This window comes from Nerophis ophidion, linkage group LG21 (assembly GCF_033978795.1).
Source record: "Nerophis ophidion isolate RoL-2023_Sa linkage group LG21, RoL_Noph_v1.0, whole genome shotgun sequence".
NCBI lineage: Eukaryota > Metazoa > Chordata > Actinopteri > Syngnathiformes > Syngnathidae > Nerophis > Nerophis ophidion.
The window spans coordinates 31,893,102-31,919,832 of NC_084631.1; the positions used below are offsets into that span (position 1 = coordinate 31,893,102).

A 26,731-nucleotide genomic window follows, 5' to 3' on the forward strand; every position below is an offset into this window, starting at 1 on the left:
TACATTTTGAAGTCAACATTTCGACTACATCCGCCGTACATAGGCCGTTAAGGTAAATGACTAGGTGCGATCAAAATAAATTGTATGATTAATCTGCATTCATTGATAATTACCGTTTTTTTCGGACCATTGGGCACACCGGACCATAGGCGCTCTGCCGATGAATGGTTTATTTTTTTTAATCTGTTTTGATATAAAAGGCGCACTGGATTATAGGGCGCGTTAAAGGAGTCATATATTATTTTTCTTTTTCTAAATGTAAAAGACTTCCTTGTGGTCTACATAACATTTAATGGTGGTTATTTTGGCAAAATGTTGCATAGATTATAGAATAAAAGGGAATGGGCTTTATTGTCATTGTATTTGCATATAACAAGATTAATCAATCAATGTTTATTTATATAGCCCTAAATCACAAGTATCTCAAAGGGCTGCACAAGCCACAACGACATATTCGGTTCAGAGCCCACAAAAGGGCAAGGAAAAACCCACAACCCAGTGGGACGTCAATGTGAATGACTATGAGAAACCTTGGAGAGGAACGCAGATGTGGGTGACACCCCGTCCCCCTCTAGGGGAGACCGTTGCAGTGGATGTCGAGTGGGTCTAACATAATATCGTGAAAGTCCAGTCCATAGTGGATCCAACATAATAGAGATTAGGGACTCAACTTAAGGTGCAGTAGTGGGAACAAATATGGGATAAAAATTAATTGCACTATAGGTAATAAAGAAAAGAAAATTAAGAATTGAAATAAACAGACTACTATCCAATAAAAATAATAAGCAATCCTGTGCAATATACAAAACACTATAAAAAATACTGTACAATATACAGAGCAAGACAGGATTACCGGAGTAATAAATAACAATCAATAACAGAGCGGCATCGCCTCATCCGGAAACAACAACACCAGAAATGTGTCCCGTGAAATACCGTCCGACCGGAACTCTGTAATAACTAAAGTTCCCTGGGTGAATAATGTAAACTCACTACACTGGTATGTTTTAGTACTTTCATGGCGAGTTTACTGACAGATATAAGTAAAAACTTTACACTACTTTATATTAGAAATGGCAACAGCGGAGGATAAATGTAGCATAAAAAGAAGAAGCTTATCGACTGCGGTGTTGGCACCGACTACTAAGGCGGGCGCACGCAAATTTTCAGGACTTATGCAGATCCCAAATACAGATCAGCAGGGACCAGGAGGTAAGAAAAGTTACTTTTGCATAATATTGTGAAACAAAACGCTAGATAATGTCTTACCTTATACACACACCATAATAATACTTCGATATTGAAGCACAGTACAATCCATCAAGCGGTGCAGCTTCATAGCTTACCAAAGTCGTTTTGATAGATTTTTTGACCGCGGTTTGTAATGTTCAATATTTTCAATGGACCACATAAATGTTGTTTACTTGAATCATATTGACATTATAGTGCAGTCTACATGTATCTGTTATGTTTGACTGCCATCTACTGGTCACACTCATCATGACACCATGTACCAAATAAAATTGCTTCGAGGTCGGTAAGCAAAACCAGAGTTATTCCGTATGTTAGGCGCACCGGTTTATAAGGTGAATTGCCGAGTTTTGAGGGGAAAAAAATATTTTAAGTGCGCATTATAGTCCAGATAATACGGTAACAGTGGTGTAAAAAAACACAGATTTTCTAATGAATTACGATATCCTACTATTAATTATATAATTGATGTAGATGATCATATCTGCTGTACAGATTTACTTTAAAAGAAGATATGTGTGGCATATTTCTTTTGTTGCCTTACTTCTATTTCACGTTATCAAATGGTTGGGTAGAATTTTATTTAACAAAACCAGTCTTATTTCAAGTAATACAGAAATGTATCACAGCTGTTTATCTCAGTTATGGAGGAATGTAGTCAATTATAGAACTGGCACCCAATGTTATTAAAAAGTATTGTTTTTGAATGGGGAATCCTTCTGAATCGAGTATCGATTCTGAATTGAATTGTTACCCCAAAGAATTGAATCGTGCCCAAAGATTGACAGCCCAAATTATTAATGTGATAACTTGTTTGTGAGTGTCCGCCCTGAGATCGGTAGGTTGTGAGTTCAAACCCCGGCCGAGTCATACCAAAGACTATAAAAATGGGACCCGCTACCTCCCTGAAAAAGGGTTGGAATTGGGGGTTAAATCACCAAAAATGATACCCGGGCGCGGCCACCGCTGCTGCTCACTGTTTCCTCCAGCTCCCAGGGGGTGATCAAGGGTGATGGGTCAAATGCAGAGAACAATTTCACCACACCTTGTGTGTGTGGGTGACAATAATTGGTACTTTAACTTAATTATTCGCATGTGTTAAAGCTTCGACAACTCTAGATATAATACACTTTTCCACCACGTGTGGCAGTAATTTGTCAATCGGTTGGCTGAGTAACGCATGACAAGCTCCAACAATCAGAAAAAAAGTCTGGCGCAAAAGTCATGCCGAAGTTAAATTCATTAATTCAATTAAATTAATTTCTAAATAAATTTTCCATCATTTTATTATTTTTAAATTTTCCGTTGTGCTGGTTTGTGTTTAATAAATAATAATTTGTTCATAAAACTTGCGTTGACTTTGTTTGTTGTCAGCTAACGATAGCAATCTGACTAGCTAACGTTAGCCATTATTGAATGTATATTCTGTCATAACATGAGTTCAAATCATTGCTTGTCTGGGACTGCTTTTGTGTACGACACAGCGCTGAGTGACAAGCCTGAACGCCCGACCATTTCTTCGGGTCGACAAGCAATTTTTATTCAATCTGAATAATAATTGTGAAAAATAAAACGGCCCCTTGAAACAGTCGTGACCAGATAAGAAGCAATCACACTGCTGATGAGAAAACGTCATTAGTTTGGATTTATCTGGAAACCCAAAATGAAACGTCGTCGGCCAGATTGGGACGGTTTTGTTTTTGCCACGTTTTGTTTCCGGTGGCTCGCCGATTTGGACAGGCCTCACGTGAGGTTCACGGAGGGCGTTAGAGAATAACAAATGGTCCGTAACGCCGCACTCTACCTTAACCCATGCTTTCCAGATGGCGTTTAAACCATGGAGAGGTTCAATAAGGAGACATCAAATGGAAGAGAGGAGTAACATTTATTGTGATTGAATGAAAACGGCAATTAGAACGAAGCCCTCCCCTGCAGCAATGCATCTTCATTAGAGGCAAATAGGCAGGGGGAGGGGGGTGGAATCCTCTCAGAGTGCAATGTTGGAATAGAGGCAGTTGGCGGATGCTCGCATACACGCTGCATCTCCATCTGCAAAGAAGGAAGTGTAACCAGTGTCCATTTTGTCTTTCAGCTGCTGGTTATCCCTGGAGGGAGGTCTGCTTTATGCCTTTGTTGGACCCGCAGCTGTCATAGTCTTGGTGAGTCTGTGCCTCGTTTATTTGGACTGCAAATCACACTTCACCATATTGTGTTCCTTCACAAATATCAACATGAGGTAGGGTTGTATGGTATACCGGTACCATACTTGCCAACCCTCCTGATTTTCCCGGGAGACTCCCGAATTTCAGTGCCCCTCCCAAAAATCTCCCGGGGCAACCATCCTCCCGAATTTCTCTCAATTTCCACCCAGACAACAATATTGGGGGCGTGCCTTAAAGGCACTGCCTTCAGCGTCCTCGACAATGTGTCGTCACGTCCGCTTTTCCTTCATGCAAACAGCGTGCCGGCCCAATCACATAATATATGCGGCTCACACAGGAGTGAAAAGTCATACTTGGTCAACAGCTATACATGTCACACTGAGGGTGGCCGTATAAACAACTTGAGCACTGTTACAAATATACGCCACACTGTGAACCCACACCAAACAAGAATGACAATCATATTTCGGGAGAACATCTGTACCGTAACATAACATAAACACAACAGAATAAATACCCAGGCCCCCTTGCAGCACTAACTCTTCCAGGACGTGACAATATACACCCCCACTACCACCGAAGCCCGTCGACCCCAACCCCGTCCCAGCCCCCTCCCCCTATCTCTCGAATTCGGAGGTCTCAAGGTTGACAAGTGTGACTGGTACTAGTATAGTAACGCGGTACTAATAAATAAAAAACGGTACTATACTCTGTTTGAAAAGTACCTGTGCGCCATATTTAATTTTTTTTTACAGGCATGTCAGCACGTGGTCACGTCGTGCCATTGCTGGTTTTACGAGCAGAGGAGCATGTTCGGCAGCACACAATCACAGAGTACTTACAAGCAGACACAGCGTGTGGACAGGAAAGGGAGAACGGACACATTTTGGCTTAAAAACTAACGAAAAAGGTGAAGTTATAACACTGACACTCCCTCAAGAAGAGGTGCTTTAAGACATGGCTAGTAGGCAGTGTTTTAGCTACTTCTAAATCACTAATCCTCGCCTCCATGGTGACAAATAAAGTAAGTTTCTTACAAGTTTCATTATCACTGCAGGACAAGGAATAGCTAAACATGCTTCACTACACACCGTAGGAGGATACAATAGCTCACCGGCATCAACGCTAATGAGCTAGCGCTCCTAAATGTCATCAATTGCAATAGGTGGATATAAACCTGACATCCACTATAATGATACCAAGTACAAAAGTGTATCTTGTCGATACTACTATGATTATGTCAATATTTTTCTTTAAAAAAAAAAAAAAAAGACACATTAGTGAATTATATTTATATAGCACTTTTCTCGAGTGACTCAAAGCGCTTTACATAGTGAAACCCAATATCTAAGTTACATTTAAACCAGTGTGGGTGGCACTGGGAGCAGGTGGGTAAAGTGTCTTGCCCAAGGACACAACGGCAGTGACTAGGATGGCGGAAGCGGGAATCAAACCTGCAACCCTCGAGTTGCTGACACGGCCACTCTACCAACCAAGCTATGCCGCCCCACAATGAGAACTTAATTTGTGACCAATGCACGATCCTGTGACTACTTGATATCAGATCTATACCTAAATTTATGGTATCATCCAAAAATAATGTAAAGTATCCAAACAACAGAAGAACAAGTGATTATTACATTTTAACAGAAGAGTAGATTGAACATGAATCAAAAAATAAGCAGATATTAACAGTAAATGAACAAGTAGATTAATATTGGAGTTTTACAGCTCGTCCTTTATAATATTGACAAAATAATAGGTAGATAAATGACACAACATGTTACTGCATACGTCAGCAGACTAGTTAGGAGCCTTTGTTTGCTTACTTACTACTAAAAGACAAGTTGTCTAGTATGTTTATATTTTATCTAAGGACAAAATTGCAATAATAAACATATTTTTAATGTACTGTAAGATTTTTTCGTTAAAATAAAGCCAATAATGCTATTTTTGTGGTCCCCTTTTTTTTTTAGAAAAAGTAGCAAAATACATTTTGATATGGGCACCGTTACCACTATATTGATATCGAAACAACCCTCGTGCCATGAGAGGTGTGCAGTAATACCTCCACTTACGACCGTCAACGGTTCAGTGACAGAGCTCTTAACTCCAAACACTTGTAGCTCAAATCGTCGTCACCCCTTTACAGTAGGAAGGGGAATCACATGGCCCCATTCATCACGGTTTACCTGACACATGAAACGTGAAACATTGGGGGTTGCGCTATTCACTTGAGCCGCCAGATGGCAGTAGAGTGTCGAAAATTTTTAATTGTGTTTTGTGGCAATTCTAACAGAGAGTAGCACTTTTTATTTTTGTCAGCAGACTGCATTGCAAAATGATTAACCTCCCACCTTCCTCTCATGCGAGATTTACTCAGGACTGTGGCCATATGAATCTATTCTCTCATTTTAATCAGTTGAAATTAATTACATTTGTGCTTGCCCCCTCCAAAAAACACCAACACTTTAACATGTAACATCCCTTTTAAAAAGAAATATACAATTTCAGATAAGAAATATTGTATGGCATACAATACAATAATCCGGGGGCGGTACCTCTAGATTGGCAGACCGGGGTGGTGGTTCTTCTCTTTAAGAAGGGGAACCGAAGGGTGTGTTCCGACTATCATGGGATCACACTCCTCAGCCTTCCCAGTAAGGTTTATTCAGGTGTACTGGAGAGGAGGCTACGCCGGATAGTTGAATCTCGGATTCAGGAGGAACAGTCGGGTTTTCGTCCTGGTCGTGGAACTGGAAATAGAGCTTAGTATTTACTCCCTCTGCTCTATACTCTCGGCAGGGTCCTTGAGGGTGCATGAGAGTTTGCCCAACCAGTCTACATGTGCTTTGTGGACTTGGAGAAGGCATTCCACCGTGTACCCCGGGAAGTCCTGTGGGGAGTGCTCAGAGAGTATGGGGTATTGGACTCTGATTGTGGCGGTCCGCTCCCTGTATGATCAGTGTCAGAGCTTGGTCTGCATTGCCGGCAGTTAGTGTGACCCGTTTCCAGTGAGGGTTGGACTCCGCCAAGGCTGCCCTTTGTCACCGACTCTGTTCCCAACTTTTATGGACAGAATTTCTAGGCGAAGTCAAGGCGTTGAGGGGTTCCGGTTTGGTGGCTGCAGGATTAAGTCTCTGCTTTTGGCAGATGATGTGGTCCTGATGGCTTCATCTGGCCAGGATCTTCAGCTCTCACTGGATCGGTTCGCAGCCGAGTGTGAAGCGACTGGGATGAGAAACAGCACTTCCAAGTCCGAATCCATGGTTCTCGCCCGGAAAAGGGTGGAGTGCCATCCCCGGGTTGGAAAGGAAATATTCCCCCAAGTGGAAGAGTTCAAGTACCTCGGAGTCTTGTTCACGAGTGAGTAAAGAGTGGATGGCGAGATCGACAGGCGGATCGGTGCGGTGTCTTCAGTAATGCGGACGCTGTATCGATCCGTTGTGGTGAAGAAGGAGCTGAGCCGGAAGGCAAAGCTCTCAGTTTACCGGCCGATCTACGTTTCCATCCTCACCTATGGTCATGAGCTTTGGGTCATGACTGAAAGGACAAGATCACGGGTACAAGCGGCCGAAATGAGTTTCCTATGCCGGGTGGCGGGGCTCTCCCTTTGAGATAGGGTGAGAAGCTCTGTAATCCGGGGGGAGCTGAAAGTAAAGCCGCTGCTCCTCCACATGGAGAGGAGCCAGATCAGGTGGTTCGGGCATCTGGTCAGGATGCCACCCGAACACCTCCCTAGGGAGGTGTTTCGAAGACGTCCGACCGTTAGGAGGCCACGGGGAAGACCCAGGACACGTTGGGAAGACTATGTCTTCCGGCTGGCCTGGGAATGCCTCGGGATCCCTCGGGAAGAGCTGAACGAAGTGTCTGGGGAGAGGGAAGTCTGGGCTTTCCTGCTTATGCTGCTGCCCCCGTGACTCGACCTCAGATAAGCAGAAGAAGATGGATGACTGGATGGACACAATGCACTAAAATGTAGTATAAACAACTACAGTAGTTTAACAAATTATAATGTACACCATTGGAGAGTGGACCTGGACAGTTTCTACTTACAGCTGCTCCCCTGTCATACACACCATCGGCAACTTATCCACATTTTCATGGATTAATATCCGCCATTTCGATACTTAACGTCCTTGGTTGGCGTCACTGACCCATTCTGTGTCAGTATGGTGCAGCTTAGGATGTATTGATATCATTCTCGCTCCATGCTCCCGCACATTGAGCACCTTTTGTGTAAACGTGCTAACAAACAAGCAAACGTTGCAATAAAAATCTCAATTATGGTGTTTTATCACTGCGCAACTATATCTCCATATTGTTGCCTGCTGCAGGTGGCTCCTTCTATGACCAGGTTATTTTTCCATTGGGACTCACAGGATGGTTTGTTTTTTTATTTCTTTCCCAGCATTCATTCTTGCCGAACACTGAAATAAAGCTTAGTACTTACTCCCTCTGCTATTATGGTTGTGGATTTGTTTATGCACGAGTATTTCCTGTCAGACATAAGCGCTCATCTGTCTACATTGCCAGCAGGTGCTTGTTTGTGCACAAGGCATGTAAGCAGACTATGTTGAATTTGTGTGATTAGCTATTGTCTAAATTGCTTTCAAAGCGTGGCGTGGTCGGGAAAGCAATAGTTTACAGTGGAACCTAGATTTAAGCACCTAATTGGTTTTTAAACAGGATTCCTAAATCAAAAAAATATGTACTGTATTTTTCGAACTAAAAGGCGCTCTTAAAATCCTCTAATTTTCTCAAAACTCGACAGCGCCCCTTATAACCCGGTGCGCTTAATGCATGGAATAAGTTTGGTTGTGCCTACCTACCTCGAAGCTATTTTATTTGGAACATGGTGAAATAAATGTGACCAGTAGATGGCACTCACACATAAGAGATGCATGTAGACTGCAATATAATGGCAGTCACACATAATAGATATGTCCAGACTGCAATATGACTAAAGTAAACAACAACAAGATTGTATATGCTATAGTATGTAGTAGGGGTGTAACGGTACACAAACATTTTTTTTAGGTACGTACCTCGGTTTAGAGGTCACGGTTCGGTTCATTTTCGGTACAGTAAGAAAACAACAAAATATACATTTTTGGGTGATTTAGCTACAACAATTGTAAACAATGGCTTTATCCTTTTAACATTGGGAACACTATAATAATTCTGCCCACGTTAATCCACATTAAACTGCCTCAAGTTGTTGCTTTAATTAAATAAAATGACAAAACCTTTCTTCTACATATAAAAAGTGCAACATTAAACAGTTTCAAGTCAACTCATCGTGCATAATTTATTACAGCATTTGGGAAGCCTGTAGTTTACATTTATTATGTAAATGTTATATTTTTGTCAACATGTGATAGCAGGGACCCTGCAATTCAAAACTATGCTGCTACATTACTAATGATTAATATAACTATAGTTGAAAAAATAGTACAATGGCAATAGGACAGACTATTCATCCCTGAACACCATGGACTTCATGTTAGTTCATGTGAAATAACAGACCAAGAGGGCTTTGCTGCCCCTAACACACGCACACACACACACACACACACACACACACATAGCAAAATGAGCTACGGTTACGCTAAAAGCTAATTAGCCTTCACCTCAAGCCAGAACTGCGAGCGAGCTGAGCTGAGCTGCAGTTTAAGTTTCTAGAAGGTCAATGGGCTCAAAGTGATGCTAGTGACTTGGAAGTGTTTAGTATAATTTGGGGAGAGTATGCTGTCCGCTGCTGAAGACCAATCTGCTCGACGCTGAAGCATTGACTACATTGCTCTGAATACGCACTGCTGATTGGCTTTGTATGTTACCAATCATATGTTTGTGTGGGCGGGACAATGCTGGATGCTCAAACAGAGGCAGAAAGCAGAGCAGCTTGTTAAGACTTAAGCTTACAAACTCGATCGATACACCTCCGAACTGGATCGAAACCACCGTACCGAAACGGTCCCATACAAATACACGTACCGTTGCACCCCTAGTATGTAGTTTTATAGTGTTATAGTATATAAAGTATAGAACAAACCAAAGACTATAAAAATGGGACCCATTACCTCCCTGCTTGGCACTCAGCATCAAGGGGTTAGAATTGGGGGTTAAATCACCAAAAACGTATTCCCGGGCAAGACCACTGCTGCTGCTCACTGCTCCCCTCACCTTCCAGGGGGTGATCAAGGGTAATGGGTCAAATGCAGAGAATATTTTCGCCACACCTAGTGTGATTGTGACAATCATTGGCACTTTAACTTTAACTTTAATTACACACGGCGCTCAGAAATCTATCAAAATGTTTTAGTACGACTTTGGTAATGATGATGGATTGTACTGTGCTTCAACATAGGAGTATTATTATGGTGTGTGCATAACGTAAGACATTATCTGGCATTTTGTTTCTCAATACTATGCAAAAACAGATGTTCTTATTTTCTGGTACCTGCTAATCTGTTTTTGGGATCTGCACCTTTGTAGTCCATGCCAACACTGTAAGTCGATAAGCTTTTTCTTTTTCTTTATCTTCTTGTTATGGGACTTAAATCTTCCGCTGTTGCCATTTCTAATATAAAGTAGTGTAAATTTCTTACTTGTATCTGTCAGTAAACTCGTCATGAAAGCACAAAAAAATACCGGTGTAGTGAGTTTACATTATTCACCCAAGGAACTTTAGTTATTATAGAGTTTCGGTCGGACGGTTTTTCACGGCACAAATTTCCGGCTGCTCAGTTATTGATTGAAGTAAAGTCTGAACGTCATAAAAACAGTTAGCTCCATCTTTTGACACTTCTTCCACTCCTTGCACGCTACACCGCTACAACAAAGATGACGGGGAGAAGATGCTGTCGAAGGTGAGACACGTAAATACGACAAAACGGCACATCCTAAAGCGACTGTCAGAAAGCGGCTTTAAGATTATTTGTAAAACATCATCGATGCAACATTTTGACCAAAGAACCACCATTACATGTTACGTAGACCACAAGGAAGTCTTGTTTAGAAAATTTTGAAAAAAATAAATCATAATATATGTGTGCTAGCTTGCTGTTAGCGGTTAGCTATTGTATCATCCTAGGGCAGGGGTCGGGAACCTTTTTGGCTGAGGGAGCCATACAAGCCAAATATTTTAAAAAGTATTTCCGTGAGAGCCATATAATATTTTTTTAAAGACTGAATACAACTAAATGCGTGCACTTTTAGGTAAGACCAACATTTTTAGAGTATAATAAGTATTGTATTCTTTTTAATAACATTGTTATTCTGAAGCTAACCAACAATAAATAAAATACTTCTTACCATTAATGCGACTTCTTGAACAGGTGCAGTAGAAACTGGATGGATGGTTAAAAATGCATGAGAATGTTTTATATTTTGAACATTATTTTTGACACTGTGATTACCAGTGGGGGCTTCATGGTGGCAGGGGGGTTAGTGCGTCTGCCTCACAATACGAAGGTCCTCAGTAGTCCTGGGTTCAATTCCGGGCTCGGGATCGTTCTGTGTGGAGTTTGCATGTTCTCCCCGTGAATGCGTGGGTTCCCTCCGGGTACTCCGGCTTCCTCCTACTTCCAAAACATGCACCTGGTAATAGGTTGATTGGCAACACTAAAGTGTGAATGTTGTCCGTCTATCTGTGTTGGCCCTGCAAAGAGGTGGCTACTTGTCCACGGTGTAAACCGCCTTCCGCCTGATGGTAGCTGTGATAGGCACCAGCACCCACCACGACCCCAAAGGGAATAGGCGGTAGGAAATGGATGGATGGATTACCAGCGGAATTATTCATTATTTACCGTGTCAACAAAGATTTATCTGAGAGCCAGGTGCAGTCATCAAAAGAGCCACATCTGGCTCTAGAGCCACAAGTACCCTACCCCTGTCCTAGGGTGTGTAGTAGGGGTTCAACGAATCCAAAAACTCACGGATCGGATAATTTTTCGGATCAGCAAAAAAAAAAAAAAAAGACAAGACAAATAAACAGAAGGTTTGTCGTTTTGTTTTGTAACACTTTTAAATTGTTGTATTCAAATATGTAAAATCAAGTTAAAGTGCACAAGGCATAATATCTTCTTTTTAACATAATTTATGAAAAACAGTGCCACATAAAAAGGCATTTCTCCTTTCTTTAAACTTGTTGGACCAATGACCATTAATAAAAAAAACAATTTAAAGTGCAACATAAGAATGCATAACAGCTTCCTTGAAACATAGTGAAATAAAGCTTGACATCTGGAGTGATGCTGCTGTCTTCCACACTTGCAGCCATGGATTGTAGAATCCTTTTTTTCAGTGGCAGGATCATTGACACAAATGGTGAAGTTTCAGTGCTCAGCAGAGACAGGGATGTAACAGTTTTGAGGGGTTTTAGCACCTGGCGGACCTCCTCTGCCACTGTCACATCATCATCAGACAGGGTGATGATGTCTTTGACATTTGTCTTCAGTGTCTTGTGGGTCAATGCAGAGTATACAGCTGCCTGTTGCTCCAACATATCAACAGTGGAGTTCCACCTTGTTGGGACATCATGTATGAGCTTATGAGTAGGCAGCTTTAGCATTTCTTACTCTGTCTTAAAGGGGAACATTATCACAATTTCAAAAGGGTTAAAAACAATAAAAATCAGTCCCCAGTGGCATGTTGCATTTTTTGAAGTTTTTTTCAAAATTTTACCAGTCTCCGAATATCCCTAAAAAAAGCTTTAAAGTGCTTGATGTTCGCTATTTGCAATGCCGCTATCCATCTCCCTGTGACGTCATACAGTGCTGCCAATGTAAACACACAATGGCGAATAGCACAGCAAGATATAGCGACATTAGCTCGGATTCAGACTCGGATTTCAGCGGCTTAAGCGATTCAACAGATTACGCATGTATTGAAACGGATGGTTGGAGTATGAAAGTATTGAAGAAGAAACTGAAGCTATTGAGCGAATAGCTATTGACGCTATTCATAGCATTAGCATGGCCGAATAGCTGCGTTAGCATCGCCGGTAAAATGTGCGGACCAAACGATAAGGACTTTCGCATCTTGTGACACTGGAGCAACTTAAATCCGTCGATTGGTAAGTGTTTTTTTCGCATTAAATGTGGGACGAAGGAAACGTAACAGTTGCAAATGCATCTGCAGGTTATCCATACATCTCCGTGCCATGTCTGCTTTAGCACCGCCGGTAAATAGCCTGTTAGCATCGATTAGCGTAGCATGTTAGCATCGATTAGCTGGCAGTCAACATCAACAAAACTCACCTTTGTGATTTCTGTGACTTTATCGTTACAAATGCATCTGCAGGTTATCGATACATCTCAGTGCCATGTCTGCTTTAGCACCGCCGGTAAATAGCATGTTAGCGTCGATTAGCATAGCAAGTTAACATCGATTAGCTGGCTGTCACGCCGCGACCAAATATGTCTGATTAGCACATAAGTCAACATCAACAAAACTCACCTTTGTGATTTCGTTGACGTTATCGTTGCAAATGCATCTGCAGGTTATCCATACATCTCTGTGCCATGTCTGTCATCGCCGGTAAAATCTGGAGACACTCCGGCACATTCAATGGGGGTCTGGCGGCAGACACTTTCGCATCTTCGGGCCAGTGGTGTAACTTGAATCCCTCCCTGTTAGTGTTGTTACACCCTCCGACAACACACCGACGAGGCATGATGTCTCCAAGGTTCCAAAAAATAGTCGAAAAAAACGGAAAATAACAGAGCTGAGACCCAATGTTTACAATGGGTTGAAAATGAAAATGGCGGCTATTTTACCTCGGCGACGTCACATTCTGACGTCATCCCCTCCAGAGTGATGAACAGAAAGGCATTCAATTGGCCAAAATTCACCCATTTAGAGTTCGGAAATCGGTTAAAAAAAATATATGGTCTTTTTTCTGCACCATCAAGGTATATATTGACGCTTACATAGGTCTGGTGATAATGTTCCCCTTTAAGCACATGAGCAGCTGTTGTGCTTGGGTGGAAGTAGGAAACCTTCCTGATCCCCCCAAGGAGGCGCTCCATCCTATTGACTGATATGTGATGCCAAATTCACTACATGTGCAAAGCACCCTACCTGTGGTCCCAGTCCTGCCTCATTCACTGCATTTATTTGATTTTTGGTATTATCAGTTGTGACTGGGGATATCTTTATCTTCCATTCCTCCACTGCTTGTGTCAGTACCTGCGCAAGGTGACTCGTAGAGGGGGCGTGTCTTCTCATCTCCACTCTGCTGTGATGAAACGAGTTCCCCTGGCCCTCCACCCTTCTGTCGTAGGCGCAACAGATGACGCTCGGGATAGTTCTTCCCCAACTTTTTTCTTCTCTTGCTCATAAAAATCTTGCACAATCTTATCGCTGAAGTTGGCGCGCGACGGGATGTCGTAATGTGGCTGACGCACTTTCGGCATGTGTTTAAAACCATCGTTTTGCACAATGGAGTCTGCACCTATGAAAACACCGATTAAATGGCACGGGGTGTTCAAGTTCCTCCGTTACTCCGCTCGCCATTACCAAGCAGTGCGAACAACTTATTTTTTTCATATATCAGACCGTGTGTGCCAAACCGAAGATATTGATCCGAACAGATCACGGATCAATGTTGATCCGTTGCACCACTAGTGTGTAGTGAAGCATGTTTAGCTATTCCTCATTCTGGAGCTGTGTTAATTTTGTTGACGAAAAATTTTCGTCATAGTTATCGTCAACGACCTTTTTTTTCTGACTAAAACAAGACAATAATTAAATAAAAAATAATTAATGTGGACTAAGACGATGACGAGGTGTATTGACGTATTCGTCAACGAATAAAAACGAGACGAAAATGTCTGCCAGAGGCGAGATCCAATCGGAACTCATTTCATTAGGAGGAGGCGGGAGGAGTTGGGAAGAGAACCAATCAGAGCGACGTGGTAAGGAAGTTACGTAAACGTAATTTGCGTTTGAGACTGACCCGGGAATGCGCTGCAGAAGACAACATGTCAACGCCGGGGAGGAAGAGGAGAGAGGACATATGGGGAAATTTTATATTTGACGTCAAAGATAACAAGACGCAGTGTAAGAAATGCAGCGCGAGGATTACGGGGAAAACACAACAAACTTGAAGCGACATTAACAGTCGAAATCCACACACAGGTAAGCATTTTCCACAACATACACTCAACGTTATCCCGTTTATTACACGGCTTACTCGTGAAATACTAAATTTGAGACAAGATTTTCATCAAAATACGACTTGTATCGGTGATTTTTCCGCTGTTTTGCTTTGACTTTCAGAAATTGAAGGGAAAGTTTACATAGTAGCCTTTAGTCGACTAAATCTACTGTAGTTTTCGTCGACTATAATCTTATGATATTTCGTCAACTAAAACTAAAACAATTTAAATAACAAAATTATGACTAAAACCAAATTACATTTTAGTCAAAAGACTATGACTAAAACTAAATCAAATTTTGCTGTCAAAATTAACACTGTCCTGCAGGGATGATACTTGTCAGAAACGTACTTTATTTGTCACCATGGAGGCGAGGATTATCAATCAATCAATCAATGTTTACTTATATAGCCCTAAATCACTAGTGTCTCAAAGGGCTGCACAAACCACCACGACATCCTCGGTAGGCCCACATAAGGGCAAGGAAAACTCACACCCAGTGGGACATCGGTGACAATAATGATCCAGTGGGACGTCTGTGACAATAATGATTATGAGAACCTTAGAGAGGAGGAAAGCAATGGATGTCGAGCGGGTCTAACATGATACTGTGAAAGTTCAATCCACAATGGATCCAACACAGTCGCGAGAGTCCAGTCCAAAGCGGGTCCAACTCAGCAGCGAGAGTCCCGTTCACAGCGGAGCCAGCAGGAAACCATCCCAAGCGGAGGCGGATCAGCAGCGCAGAGATGTCGAGGCGGATCAGCAGCGCAGAGATGTCCCCAGCCGATACACAGGCAAGCAGTACATGGCCACCGGATCGGACCGGACCCCCTCCACAGGGGAGAGTGGGACATAGAAGAAAAAGAAAAGAAACAGCAGATCAACTGGTCTAAAAAGGGAGTCTATTTAAAGGCTACAGTATACAAATGAGTTTTAAGGTGAGACTTAAATGCTTCTACTGAGGTGGCATCTCGAACTGTTACCGGGAGGGCATTCCAGAGTACTGGAGCCCGAACGGAAAACGCTCTATAGCCCGCAGACTTTTTTTGGGCTTTGGGAATCACTAACAAGCCGGAGTCCTTTGAACGCAGATTTCTTGCCGGGACATATGGTACAATACAATCGGCAAGATAGGATGGAGCTAGACCGTGTATTATTTTATACGTAAGTAGTAAAACCTTAAAGTCACATCTTAAGTGCACAGGAAGCCAGTGCAGGTGAGCCAGTACAGGTGTAATGTGATCAAACTTTCTTGTTCTTGTCAAAAGTCTAGCAGCCGCATTTTGTACCAACTGTAATCTTTTAATGCTAGACATGGGGAGACCCGAAAATAATACGTTACAGTAGTCGAGGCGAGACGTAACAAACGCATGGATAATGATCTCAGCGTCTTTAGTGGACAGAATGGAGCGAATCTTAGCGATATTACGGAGATGAAAGAAGGCCGTTTTAGTAACGCTTTTAATGTGTGCCTCAAAGGAGAGAGTTGGGTCGAAGATAATACCCAGATTCTTTACCGTGTTGCCTTGTTTAATTGTTTGGTTGTCAAATGTTATAGTTGTATTATTAAATAGAGTTCGGTGTCTAGCAGGACCGATAATCAGCATTTCCGTTTTTTTGGCGTTGAGTTGCAAAAAGTTAGCGGACATCCATTGTTTAATTTCATTAAGACACGCCTCCAGCTGACTACAATCCGGCGTGTTGGTCAGCTTTAGGGGCATGTAGAGTTGGGTGTCATCAGCATAACAGTGAAAGCTAACACCGTATTTGCGTATGATGTCACCTAGCGGCAGCATGTAGATGCTGAAGAGTGCAGGGCCAAGGACCGAACCCTGGGGAACTCCACACGTTACCTTAACGTAGTCCGAGGTCACATTGTTATGGGAGACACACTGCATCCTATCAGTAAGATAAGAGTTAAACCAAGACAGGGCTAAGTCTGACATACCAATTCGTGTTTTGATACGTTCTAATAAAATATTATGATCGTCGGTATCGAAAGCAGCGCTAAGATCGAGGAGCAGCAACATAGATGACGCATCAGAATCCATCGTTAGCAATAGATCATTAGTCATTATTGCGAGGGCTGTCTCCGTGGAGTGATTTGCCCTGAAACCGGATTGAAAGGTTTCACATAGATTCTTAGACGCTAAGTGTTCATTTAACTGCTCCGCAACAATTTTTTCGAGGATTTTTGAAATAAAGGGAAGGTGAGACACCGGTCGGTAATTTACCATGAGGTCAGGATCGAGGTTAGGTCTTTTAAGAAGAGGATGAATAACCGCTTTTTTGAATGCTAGGGGAACAGTGCCCGAGGAAAGTGATAAGTTTATAATATTTAGCACTGATGGACCTAATAATACAAAGAGCTCCTTGATCAGTTTCCCTGGAAGAGGGTCAAGTAAACATGTTGTTTGTTTTATTCCATTTACACGTTGTAACAATTCCTCTAATGTTATTTCCTCAAAACGAGAGAAACTATTTTGGAGGGCAGTATCCGCCGTATATACAATCGTGTCAGTGTTAATAGAACCCCGTTGTAGCTGGGACGCATTGTCTTTAATCTCCTTTCTAATGACTTCAATTTTCTTACTAAAGAATTGCATAAAGTCATCAGCTGAGTGGGTGGAGCTACTGGAAGGAGTCCCTTGTTGGGTTAGCGATGCTACCGTACTAAACAAAAATTTAGGATCGTTTTTATTACGGTGGATGAGATTTGAGTAATAATTAGCTTTAGCTAAGGTAAGCATGCGTTTATAAGTTATTAAACCATCACTAAATGCTTGATGGTGCACCTCAAGTTTAGTCGTGCGCCATTTGCGTTCCAGCTTTCTGCATAATAATTTCTGAGCTCTACTTTCTTCTGTAAACCACGGGGTACGCTTTTTTGGAGCCTTTTTTAACTTTAGCGGTGCTATGTTATCAATGGTTTCGCGCAGGGCGTCGTTAAAGTTGTTAGTGAGGTTATCAATAGAGCCCACATACTTTGGGAATGGTGCCATTACCGAGGGCAGTAGGTCAGCAAGAGTTGTCGTTGTGGCCGTATTAATGTTGCGGCTGCTATAGCAGTTATTATTATTATTAGTTTGACGAACATGCGTCTGAACCTCAAATTTTATAAGGTAATGATCGGACAATACTTTAGTATACGGGAGTATCGTAACTTTGGAAGCGGTGATACCCCTGACAAGCACTAGGTCTATCGTATTACCGTTGCGATGCGTGGGTTCATTTATTATTTGTGTGAGACCACAGCTATCAATTATAGTCTGGAGCGCTACGCACGGTGGGTCCGATGGGGTATTCATATGGATATTAAAGTCCCCCATTATGATTATATTATCGGCGTGTGTCACTAGATCAGCAACGAACTCTGAGAATTCATTGATAAAGTCCGAACAGGGCCCTGGGGGGCGGTAGATAACAGCCAGGTGTAGAGGCAGCGGTGTGACAGACCTCATAGTAAGCACCTCAAACGATTTATATTTATTATTTATGTTAGGACTAAGGTTAAAGTTTTCGTTGTATATTAGTGCGACCCCCCCACCCCTTTTAAGCGGACGGGCAATATGCGCATGTGTAAAGTTAGGAGGACATGCCTCATTTAGCGCAAAAAAGTTGTTTGGTTTAAGCCAGGTTTCACTGAGACCGATGACGTTAAGATTGTTGTCTCTGATGATATCATTAACTAACAACGTTTTAGGAGACAATGATCTTATGTTTAAAAAACCTATATTATAGGTAGTGGGCTGTTTTAGGGAATTTTTGATCAAATTATCCGTAGTAGCAATATTAATAATGTTGTGTTTATTATGCCCAGTGCATTCAGTATAATTACGACCATATCTAGGAATTGATACGACGGGAATGTTCCGATTGTTTGATTGTTGCTTTGATAAACTGCACGCATCATGGTTAGCCTCCTCAGTAACGGGGATTTTCCGATTGTTTGTTTGTTGCTTTGATAAACTGCACGCATCATAGTTAGCCACCTCAGTAAAACACATGTCCAACTCTGAAACACTCAAAGCAGAAAAAACGTGTTCTAATTTAACTGACTCCTTACCCAGACCAGTAGTCTCGCATCCTTTATTTAAATCCGTCTTCAGGGTGGAGGGAAGTGGTGTTCTGTGGGGATTAGCCTTCTGCTTTGTTTTTAGCCCCGCTCGACATCCGCGTTTCCGATCACACCGCTGGCGTCTGCTCCGTAGACGGCCCCCGCTGCTACTAGACTCCGCTGCTTCACAGGCCGCTGGATGTAGCCGCCGACGTATCCCCATGCTAGTTAGCATGTTTAGCACGCCCGCGTCTATCAGTCCAAAACGGCCCGATATGTCCATATCCAGAAGTGTCTGGCGGTCGTACGTGATCACGGAGTGACCACGATGCGAGCCAGCCATGAAGTCTGCAGAACTGTCCGGCATTTCCGCCAAATGTTCCATCTTTAGCAAGAGCACCGCAGTGTCGCAGCCCGTCCGGGTGCCGCCATCTTGTAGATAAAACGCTGACGACTGCGGATGGATGATAGCTGCTAGCTAGCTAGCCATGTTTTAAAGCACCTCTTCCTGAGGGTGTTTCAGTGTTATATCTTCACCTTTATCTTTAGTTTATAGGCCAACATTTGTCCGTTCTCCCTTTTCTGTCTGCACACTGCGCGGTTTGTTTGCGGTCTCATCCGCGGAGTCCGCGGATAAACCGTGGGTCGGGGGGTGACATGACGAAAAAATAGATTTGAATTAGATCCGGGCGGGTGGCGTTTGAACCATCCGGAAATATTTGATATACATGGTTCTGGGATGGGTATCCTTTACCATTCATAGAGTCATTTAAGACCCGTGTCACAAAGCGAAGAAGACTAAAGGAGACGCTAATATTCTCTAGAATGACTGCCGGCAGTCACCCAGATAGTAAGTAATAGGGCGTGCTATGAAGCCATTGACTTTGTCGCCTTCTACAACATGTACGATCTGCTTGTCAGTCCAGCATCATTTTGTGTGTGACTTCCGCGGCAACACGCACACGACTGCAAGGCATACTGGGTGACACAGAGTACACTAATGGTTGTGATATAAACAATTTAAACACTCTTGGTAATATGCGCCACGCTGTGAAGCCACACCAAACAAGATTGACAAACACATTTCGGGAGAACATCCTCCCAGTAACACAACATAAACGCAACACAACCAATACCCAGAATCCTTTGTATCCATGACACTTCCTGACTATTTTATACACCCCGCTAGCAGCAAACCTCCCCGTGCGTCGGTAAGGTGGGCGGGGTTGGGGGCGCAGGGGTGTAAAATATAATCAGGAAGTGTCACGGATACAAAAGATTCTGGGTATTTGTTGTGTTGCGTTTATGTTGTGTTACTGCGAGGTTGTTCTCCCGAAATGTGTTTGTCAATCTTGTTTGGTGTGGCTTTACAGCGTGGCGCATATTAGTAAGTGTTAAAGTTGTTTATATCACAACCGTCAGTGTACTCTGTATCACCCGGTATGCCTTTCAATTTTGTACGTGTGATTGCGGAAGCTGCACACAACATGTTGCCGGACTAAGAATCGGTTTGTACATGTTGTTGAAGGTGTCAAAGTCAATGGCTTCACAGCACGCCCATGTTCTTGTCATCAGGATGAACCCTATTGGATATTCGCGAGAACGTTAGCGGCTCCAATTGTCTTCATTACTCTGTGAAACGGGTTTAAATAGCTCTGTGAGTGTTAAAGGTGGCCGACCTCTGATGTATTTCAGCAGGCGGGCGGTTGCGGTTCTGATAAAATGTTGGTTCGGGTGGACGGCGGGTTGATGACGACTTCGGTGATGCGGTTGCGGATGATATAACTGCCTATCCGCGCATCTCTAGCCTGCTTGTAAGTACTCTGTGATTGTGCGCTGCCGAACATGCTCCTCTGCTCGTAAAACCAGCACTGTCATAACAAGATGACGCGCCGTCATGCCCGTGAAAAAAAGGAGACCTGGTACTTTTCAAACAGAGTATGGTACCATTTTTAATTAATTAGTACCACAATACTATACTAGTACCGGTATACCGTACAACCCTAGTGTGTAGTGTGTATTATATAAACAAAAAGACTCAGTGAGCAAGTGTAATGCTCGATTGTAAACACATTTAAACTCGATGTGTTTATTGACACGAGAACGCGGCACAATGGAGTGACGTCAGACAGCAACCAGAGACCTGTCAGTCACAGCTGATGCTATCTTGCTTCAAAACAACTTCATGGATTATTGTATTACACCTCATTGTTTCCCTTTTTTGAGTGGATTTATATCGGACTGTGGATTAATGGATCGCTCAGAGGACGGTTGACAAAACGTGCATGACTTTGAGGAGGAAATATTGCGTTACGAATAAGGCCATTGTGTGGTGTTGCTCCCTTATTTGTCATTATACAAAGTTGAAGTTAATGCAAAGCAGTGGCAGCTGAACTGAATGTGACAGCGTGTCACACTAACGTCAGTCAGCTGGAACAATACATACAGATAGCAGTGTTGTTAGCCCAGAATCTTCCACTGGTCTAATTGGGAATCGGTGCAAAAAAAATATACAACAAAACTTTGTTTTCAGCACAAAGTCGTTCAAGATTAGACAAACAAACAGTTTACAGGGTTACAGAACAGGAAAGCTGATGGGTCGCCACGAGGCGCCCCGTAAAGACGGGGAAAAAGGTAAAACGCGGGGGGAGTATGACTAAAAAAATACACTCCAGACTGGGCTCCTAAGGGGGCCCAGTCTGGAGTGGGAAAAAACCTCCATAGCAAAGCACATATACATATTACAACCATTGTGTGTGTGTGTGGACAAGGATAAGGTTAGGTGGGATTTACCCTGGATAACCTTATCCGGCTTAGTGTAAAGGGGGCTTTAAAAGAAAGTGTGTATACTTTGTTTATATCATATTCTTAAAAATGTTGCAATCAAAACAATGCCATTTAATAAGAGTGTCCTGACCAGATATCTAGATCCTTAGACTTAAAGGCCTACTGAAATGAGATTTTCTTATTTAAACAGGGATAGCAGGTCCATTCTATGTGTCATACTTGATCATTTTGCGATATTGCCATAATTTAGCTGAAAGGATTTAGGAAAGAACATCGACGATAAAGTTTGCAACTTTTGGTGCTGATAAAAAAGCTTTGCCTGTACCGGAAGTAGCAGACGATATGCGCGTGGCGTCACAGGTTGTGGAGCTCCTCACATCTGAACATTGTTTACAATCATGGCCACCAGCAGCGAGAGCGATTCGGACCGAGAAAGCGACGATTTCCCCATTAATTTGAGTGAGGATGAAAGATTCGTGGATGAGGAAAGTGAGAGTGAAGGACTATACAAATTGGGGGAAAAAAAGACTATTGGAAGAAAAAAAAGACTATACAGCGGGAGCGATTCAGATGTTGTTAGACACATTTACTAGGATAATTCTGGAAAATTCCTTATCTGCTTATTGTGTTACTAGTGTTTTAGTGAGATTATACGGTCGTACCTGTACAACCTGAAGGTCGGCGCCGCACCTTTCTGATGCCCATCTCTGCCCTTCGCAAGGGACTCTCTTCGAAACACGATCTTTCGAAATGATCGCTGCATAATACACTGTACTTTGTGTGTGTGGTCTAATCCAACCGTGTTCGCTTGACCGCTCTGTTCCATAGTAAAGGTTCACCGTCATCTTTCGGGAATGTAAACAATGAAACACCAGCTGTGTTTGTGTTGCTAATACACCGCTTCCCACCTACAGCTTTCTTCTTTGTCGTCTCCATTATTCATTGAACAAATTGCAAAAGATTTTGCAACACAGATGTCCATAATACTGTGGAATAATGCGTTGGAAACAGACGACTTATAGCTGGGAACGGCGCCTGGAACAAGATGTCCTCTACAATGTGTGACGTCACGCGCACGCGTCATCATACCGCAACGTTTAATAAAATATCATTGATATATAAACTATCAGACTGCGTGGTCGGTAGTAGTGGGTTTCAGTAGGCCTTTAATTCTCCCTTCCGAAGGCAAAACCTAGTAACTCACTTCTAGCTGATTTTGAGAAAACAAAGGAAAACCAATCCATCTTGATGCTGTCTTACAAAGATCTACAAAGTCATCAAATGTATAGATGTTTTCTTGAGCTTTCATTTTCTTGCCGATTGAGCCGTGGATTGAATCTGCTCTCATGAACGTGTGCCCTTTCTCCAGATATTTTATCACAATCTCGGTTAGGCCCCATTCTGCGTTTGCACATTGGGCAAGAGCCGTGTACAGTGTCCAGTTTTTATTTTGACCTCCACAGTTATCTGCCCAAAAGAGTATGCAAGGGGAAGAATCAAGAACAATACATTTAATGAAGGTGCTTGCAACGTCCTGGGCCAATCTTCCAAATATCCCCTCGTGCCATAATATCACATAATCAGGTTGACCGTCCGCTCCCATTCGTGCAAATGTCTTATTAAAGACAATAAGGCGACTGACAAAGAAGCTCCGATTGTTCCCTTGAGATACTAGGTTTTTCTGTTGTATCTATGCAGTTATGTGGTAGTTGCTAGGTCCTGCCATGCGCGTAACAGCTTACTTACGGAACAAATTACAATATCGCATACACTAATGTAAAGCATATCACCTAGGAACTCCAAAATTATTATCAGCTCAGTTTTGACCAACATTGAGTTACTGGGTTTTGCCTTTGGACGGCAGAATTGTTGTAAAATGTTCTTTGTCTCATTGCGTACTTTCACGTGTCCATTAAAGATTTGATTAATTTATGATGGCTCGGGTGTGATTCACACAGCACACTGGATTGCAGTTAATTGAAATACCACAAAACTGGATATTGTTCAGATAAGTTACATTTAATTTAAGAACTTTCACACAAAGCAACACTGGAGGTGACTACGACGTGTGCATTTTCCGCGCATGCGTACTATGTCGCGTTGCGTCGGCGGACGAAGGGGGGCAAGGTATGGCGTAGTGGGTGGAGCGGCCGTGCCAGAAACCTGAGGGTTGCAGGTTCGCTCCCCGCCTTTTGACATCCAAATCGCTGCTGTTGTGTCCTTGGGCAGGACACTTCACCCTTGCCCCCAGTGGCGCTCACACTTTTGAATGGTGGTGGTGGTCGGAGGGGCCGTAGGCATAAACTGGCAGCCTCTCTTCCGTCAGTCTACTCCAGGGCAGCTGTGGCAGCAAATGTAGCTTACCACCACCAGGTGTGAACGAATGATGGGTTCCTACTTCTCTGTGAGCACTTTGAGTATCTAATAATAGAAAAGCGCGATCTAAAATCTGATCCATTATTATTATTATTATTAATGGGTCTTAAACTACCATTGTGTGTGTGTGTGTGGACAAGTATAAGGTTAGGTGTGATTTACCCTGGATCACCTTATACGGCTTAGTTTAAACGGGGCCTAAACCTTTAACAACCACGTAGCAACAATGTTTCGGAACAAAAAATCAGATCCACTTTACTTTGTCGGTTAATCTTGTCGGGCGTAGAATGAGTGGTTGAAACGTTTGTACATCCATTTTTATTTTAAGCGAAAAGTTTCTAGAAGTGAAGTGAAGTGAATTATATTTATATAGCGCTTTTCTCAAGTGACTCAAAGCGCTTTACATAGTGACACCCAATATCTAAGTTACATTTAAACCAGTGTGGGTGGCACTGGGAGCAGGTGGGTAAAGTGTCTTGCCCAAGGACACAACGGCAGTAACTAGGATGGCACAAGCGGGAATTGAACCTGCGACCCTCAAGTTGCTGACACGGCCACTCTACCAACTGAGCTATGAGGGATTCAAAAATCTTGGTTCTACTGTGTTATGTTTTTAAATATAACCTTTTCTTCTTTGCATATATTAGTGTATGATTTATATTCACAGACAATGTGGAGGTCCTTCCAACATGTTGAGAGACAGATGTCGGTCAGGGAGAGACCGGCTCCTCCCACAGGACTTGTCTGTAATTAATGAACCCGACCTCTGACAAATACGCCGATCATGATGATGCTGGCACGCAGAGCTGGGCCCAGACATGACTAACCCGACAAAAGTCCTCGCCCAATCTGGCGTGCTGTCAGCGAGCAGCGGTGAGGGGGGATGTGTTATCGGTGTTTAGCAAGCTAGGAAAATCTGCCCGATGTACCGCAGGTGTTCCCGAGGGGAAATGCATGGAGAGGAATTAGGACACTCAACAGCTGCTCTGAAGAGTGAACAAATCTGCAGTTGTTGTTTTTTTGGGCAAATATTATTTTGCAGCATACACAACATTAGGTACACCTGCACGATGCTTTCCTATCTACAAACCCCGTTTCCATGTGAGTTGGGAAATTGTGTTGGATGTAAATATAAACGGAATACAATTATTTGCAAATCCTTTTCAACCCATATTCAATTGAATGCACTACAAAGACAAGATATTTGATGTTGAAACTCATAAACTTAATTTTTTTTTTTGCAAATAATAACTTAGAATTTCCTTGCTGCAACATGTGCCAATGTAGTTGGGAAAGAGCATGTTCACCACTGTGTTACATCACCTTTTCTTTTAACAACACTCAATAAACGTTTGGGAACTGAGAAAACTAATTGTTGAAGCTTTTGAAAGTGGAATTCTTTCCCATTCTTTTTTCATGTAAAGCTTCAGTCGTTCAACAGTGCAGGGTCTCCGCTGTCGTATTTTACGCTTCATAATGCGGAACACATTTTCCACGGGAGACAGGTCTGGACTGCAGGCGGGCCAGAAAAGTACCCGCACTCTTTTTTTTATGAAGCCACGCTGTTCTAACACGTGCTGAATGTGGCTTGGCATTGTCTTGCTGAAATAAGCAGGGGCGTCCATGAACAAGACGGCGCTTAGATGGCAGCATGTGTTGTTCCACAACCTGTATGTACCTTTCAGTATTAATGGTGCCTTCACAGGTGTGTAAGTTTCCCATGACTAGGGCACTAATGCACCCCCATACCATCACAGATGCTGGCTTTTGAACTTTCCATCGATAGCAGTCTGGGTGGTTCGCGTCCCCTTTGGTCCGGATGACACGATGTCGAATATTGCCAAAAACAATTTGAAATGTGGACTCGTCAGACCACAGAACACTTTTCCACTTTGCATCAGTCCATCTTAGATGTTGTTGACAAACGGCTTTCGCTTTGCATAGTAGAGCTTTAACTTGCACTTACAGATGTAGCGACAAACTGTATTTAGTGATAGTGGTTTTCTTTGACGTACTCCTGAGCCCATGTGGTGATATGCTTTACAGATTGATGTCGGTTTTTGATACAGTGCCGTCTGAGGGATCTAAGGTCACGGTCATTCAATTGAATGACCATAGATATTGAAATCCCTAAATTTCTTGCAAAAGCACTTTGAGAAATGTTGTTCTTAAACTGTTTGACAATTTGCTCACGCAGTTGTGGACAAAGGCCCATTCTTTCTTGTGAAAGACTGAGAATTTTTTGAAAGCTGTTTTTATACCTAATCATGGCACCCACCTGTTCACAATTAGCCTGCACACCTGTGGGATGTTCCAAATAAGTGTTTGATGAGCATTCCTCAACTTTATCAGTATTTAATGCCACCTTTCCCAAATTCTTTGTCACGTGTTTCTGGCATCAAATTCTAAAGTTAATGATTATTTGCAAAAAAAAATTAAAAGGTTTATCAGTTTGAACAGGGCTTCACGGTGGCAGAGGGGTTAGTGCGTCTGCCTCACAATACAAAGGTCCAGCAGTCCTGGGTTCAAATCCAGGCTCGGGATCTTTCTGTGTGGAGTTTGCATGTTCTCCCCGTGAATGCGTGGGTCCCCTCCGGGTACTCCGGCTTCCTCCCACTTCCAAAGACATGCACCTGGGGATAGGTTGATTGGCAACACTAAATTGGCCCTAGTGTGTGAATGTGAGTGTGAATGTTGTCTGTCTATCTGTGTTGGCCCTGCGATGAGGTGGCGACTTGTCCAGGGTGTACCCCGCCTTCCACCCGATTGTAGCTGAGATAGGCGCCAGCGCCCCCCGCGACCCCAAAAGGGAATAAGCGGTAGAAAATGGATGGATGGATGGATCAGTTTGAACATCAAATATGTTGTCTTTGTAGCATATTCAACTGAATATGGGTTGAAAATGATTTGCAAATCATTGTATTCCGTTT

General features: G+C 42.8%; 1 protein-coding gene across 18 annotated transcripts in view; it reads left to right on the forward strand.

Moving 5' to 3' along the window:
• Positions 1-26,731, forward strand: part of adgrb2 (adhesion G protein-coupled receptor B2) — a 1,085,043-nt gene that overhangs the window by 928,998 nt on the left and 129,314 nt on the right. For all 18 annotated transcript variants that reach the window (XM_061882474.1, XM_061882487.1, XM_061882489.1 and 15 more), the window contains one exon: positions 3,344-3,410. In XM_061882474.1, the coding sequence (XP_061738458.1) occupies positions 3,344-3,410 (67 nt within the window). The remainder of the gene's footprint in view (positions 1-3,343; positions 3,411-26,731) is intronic.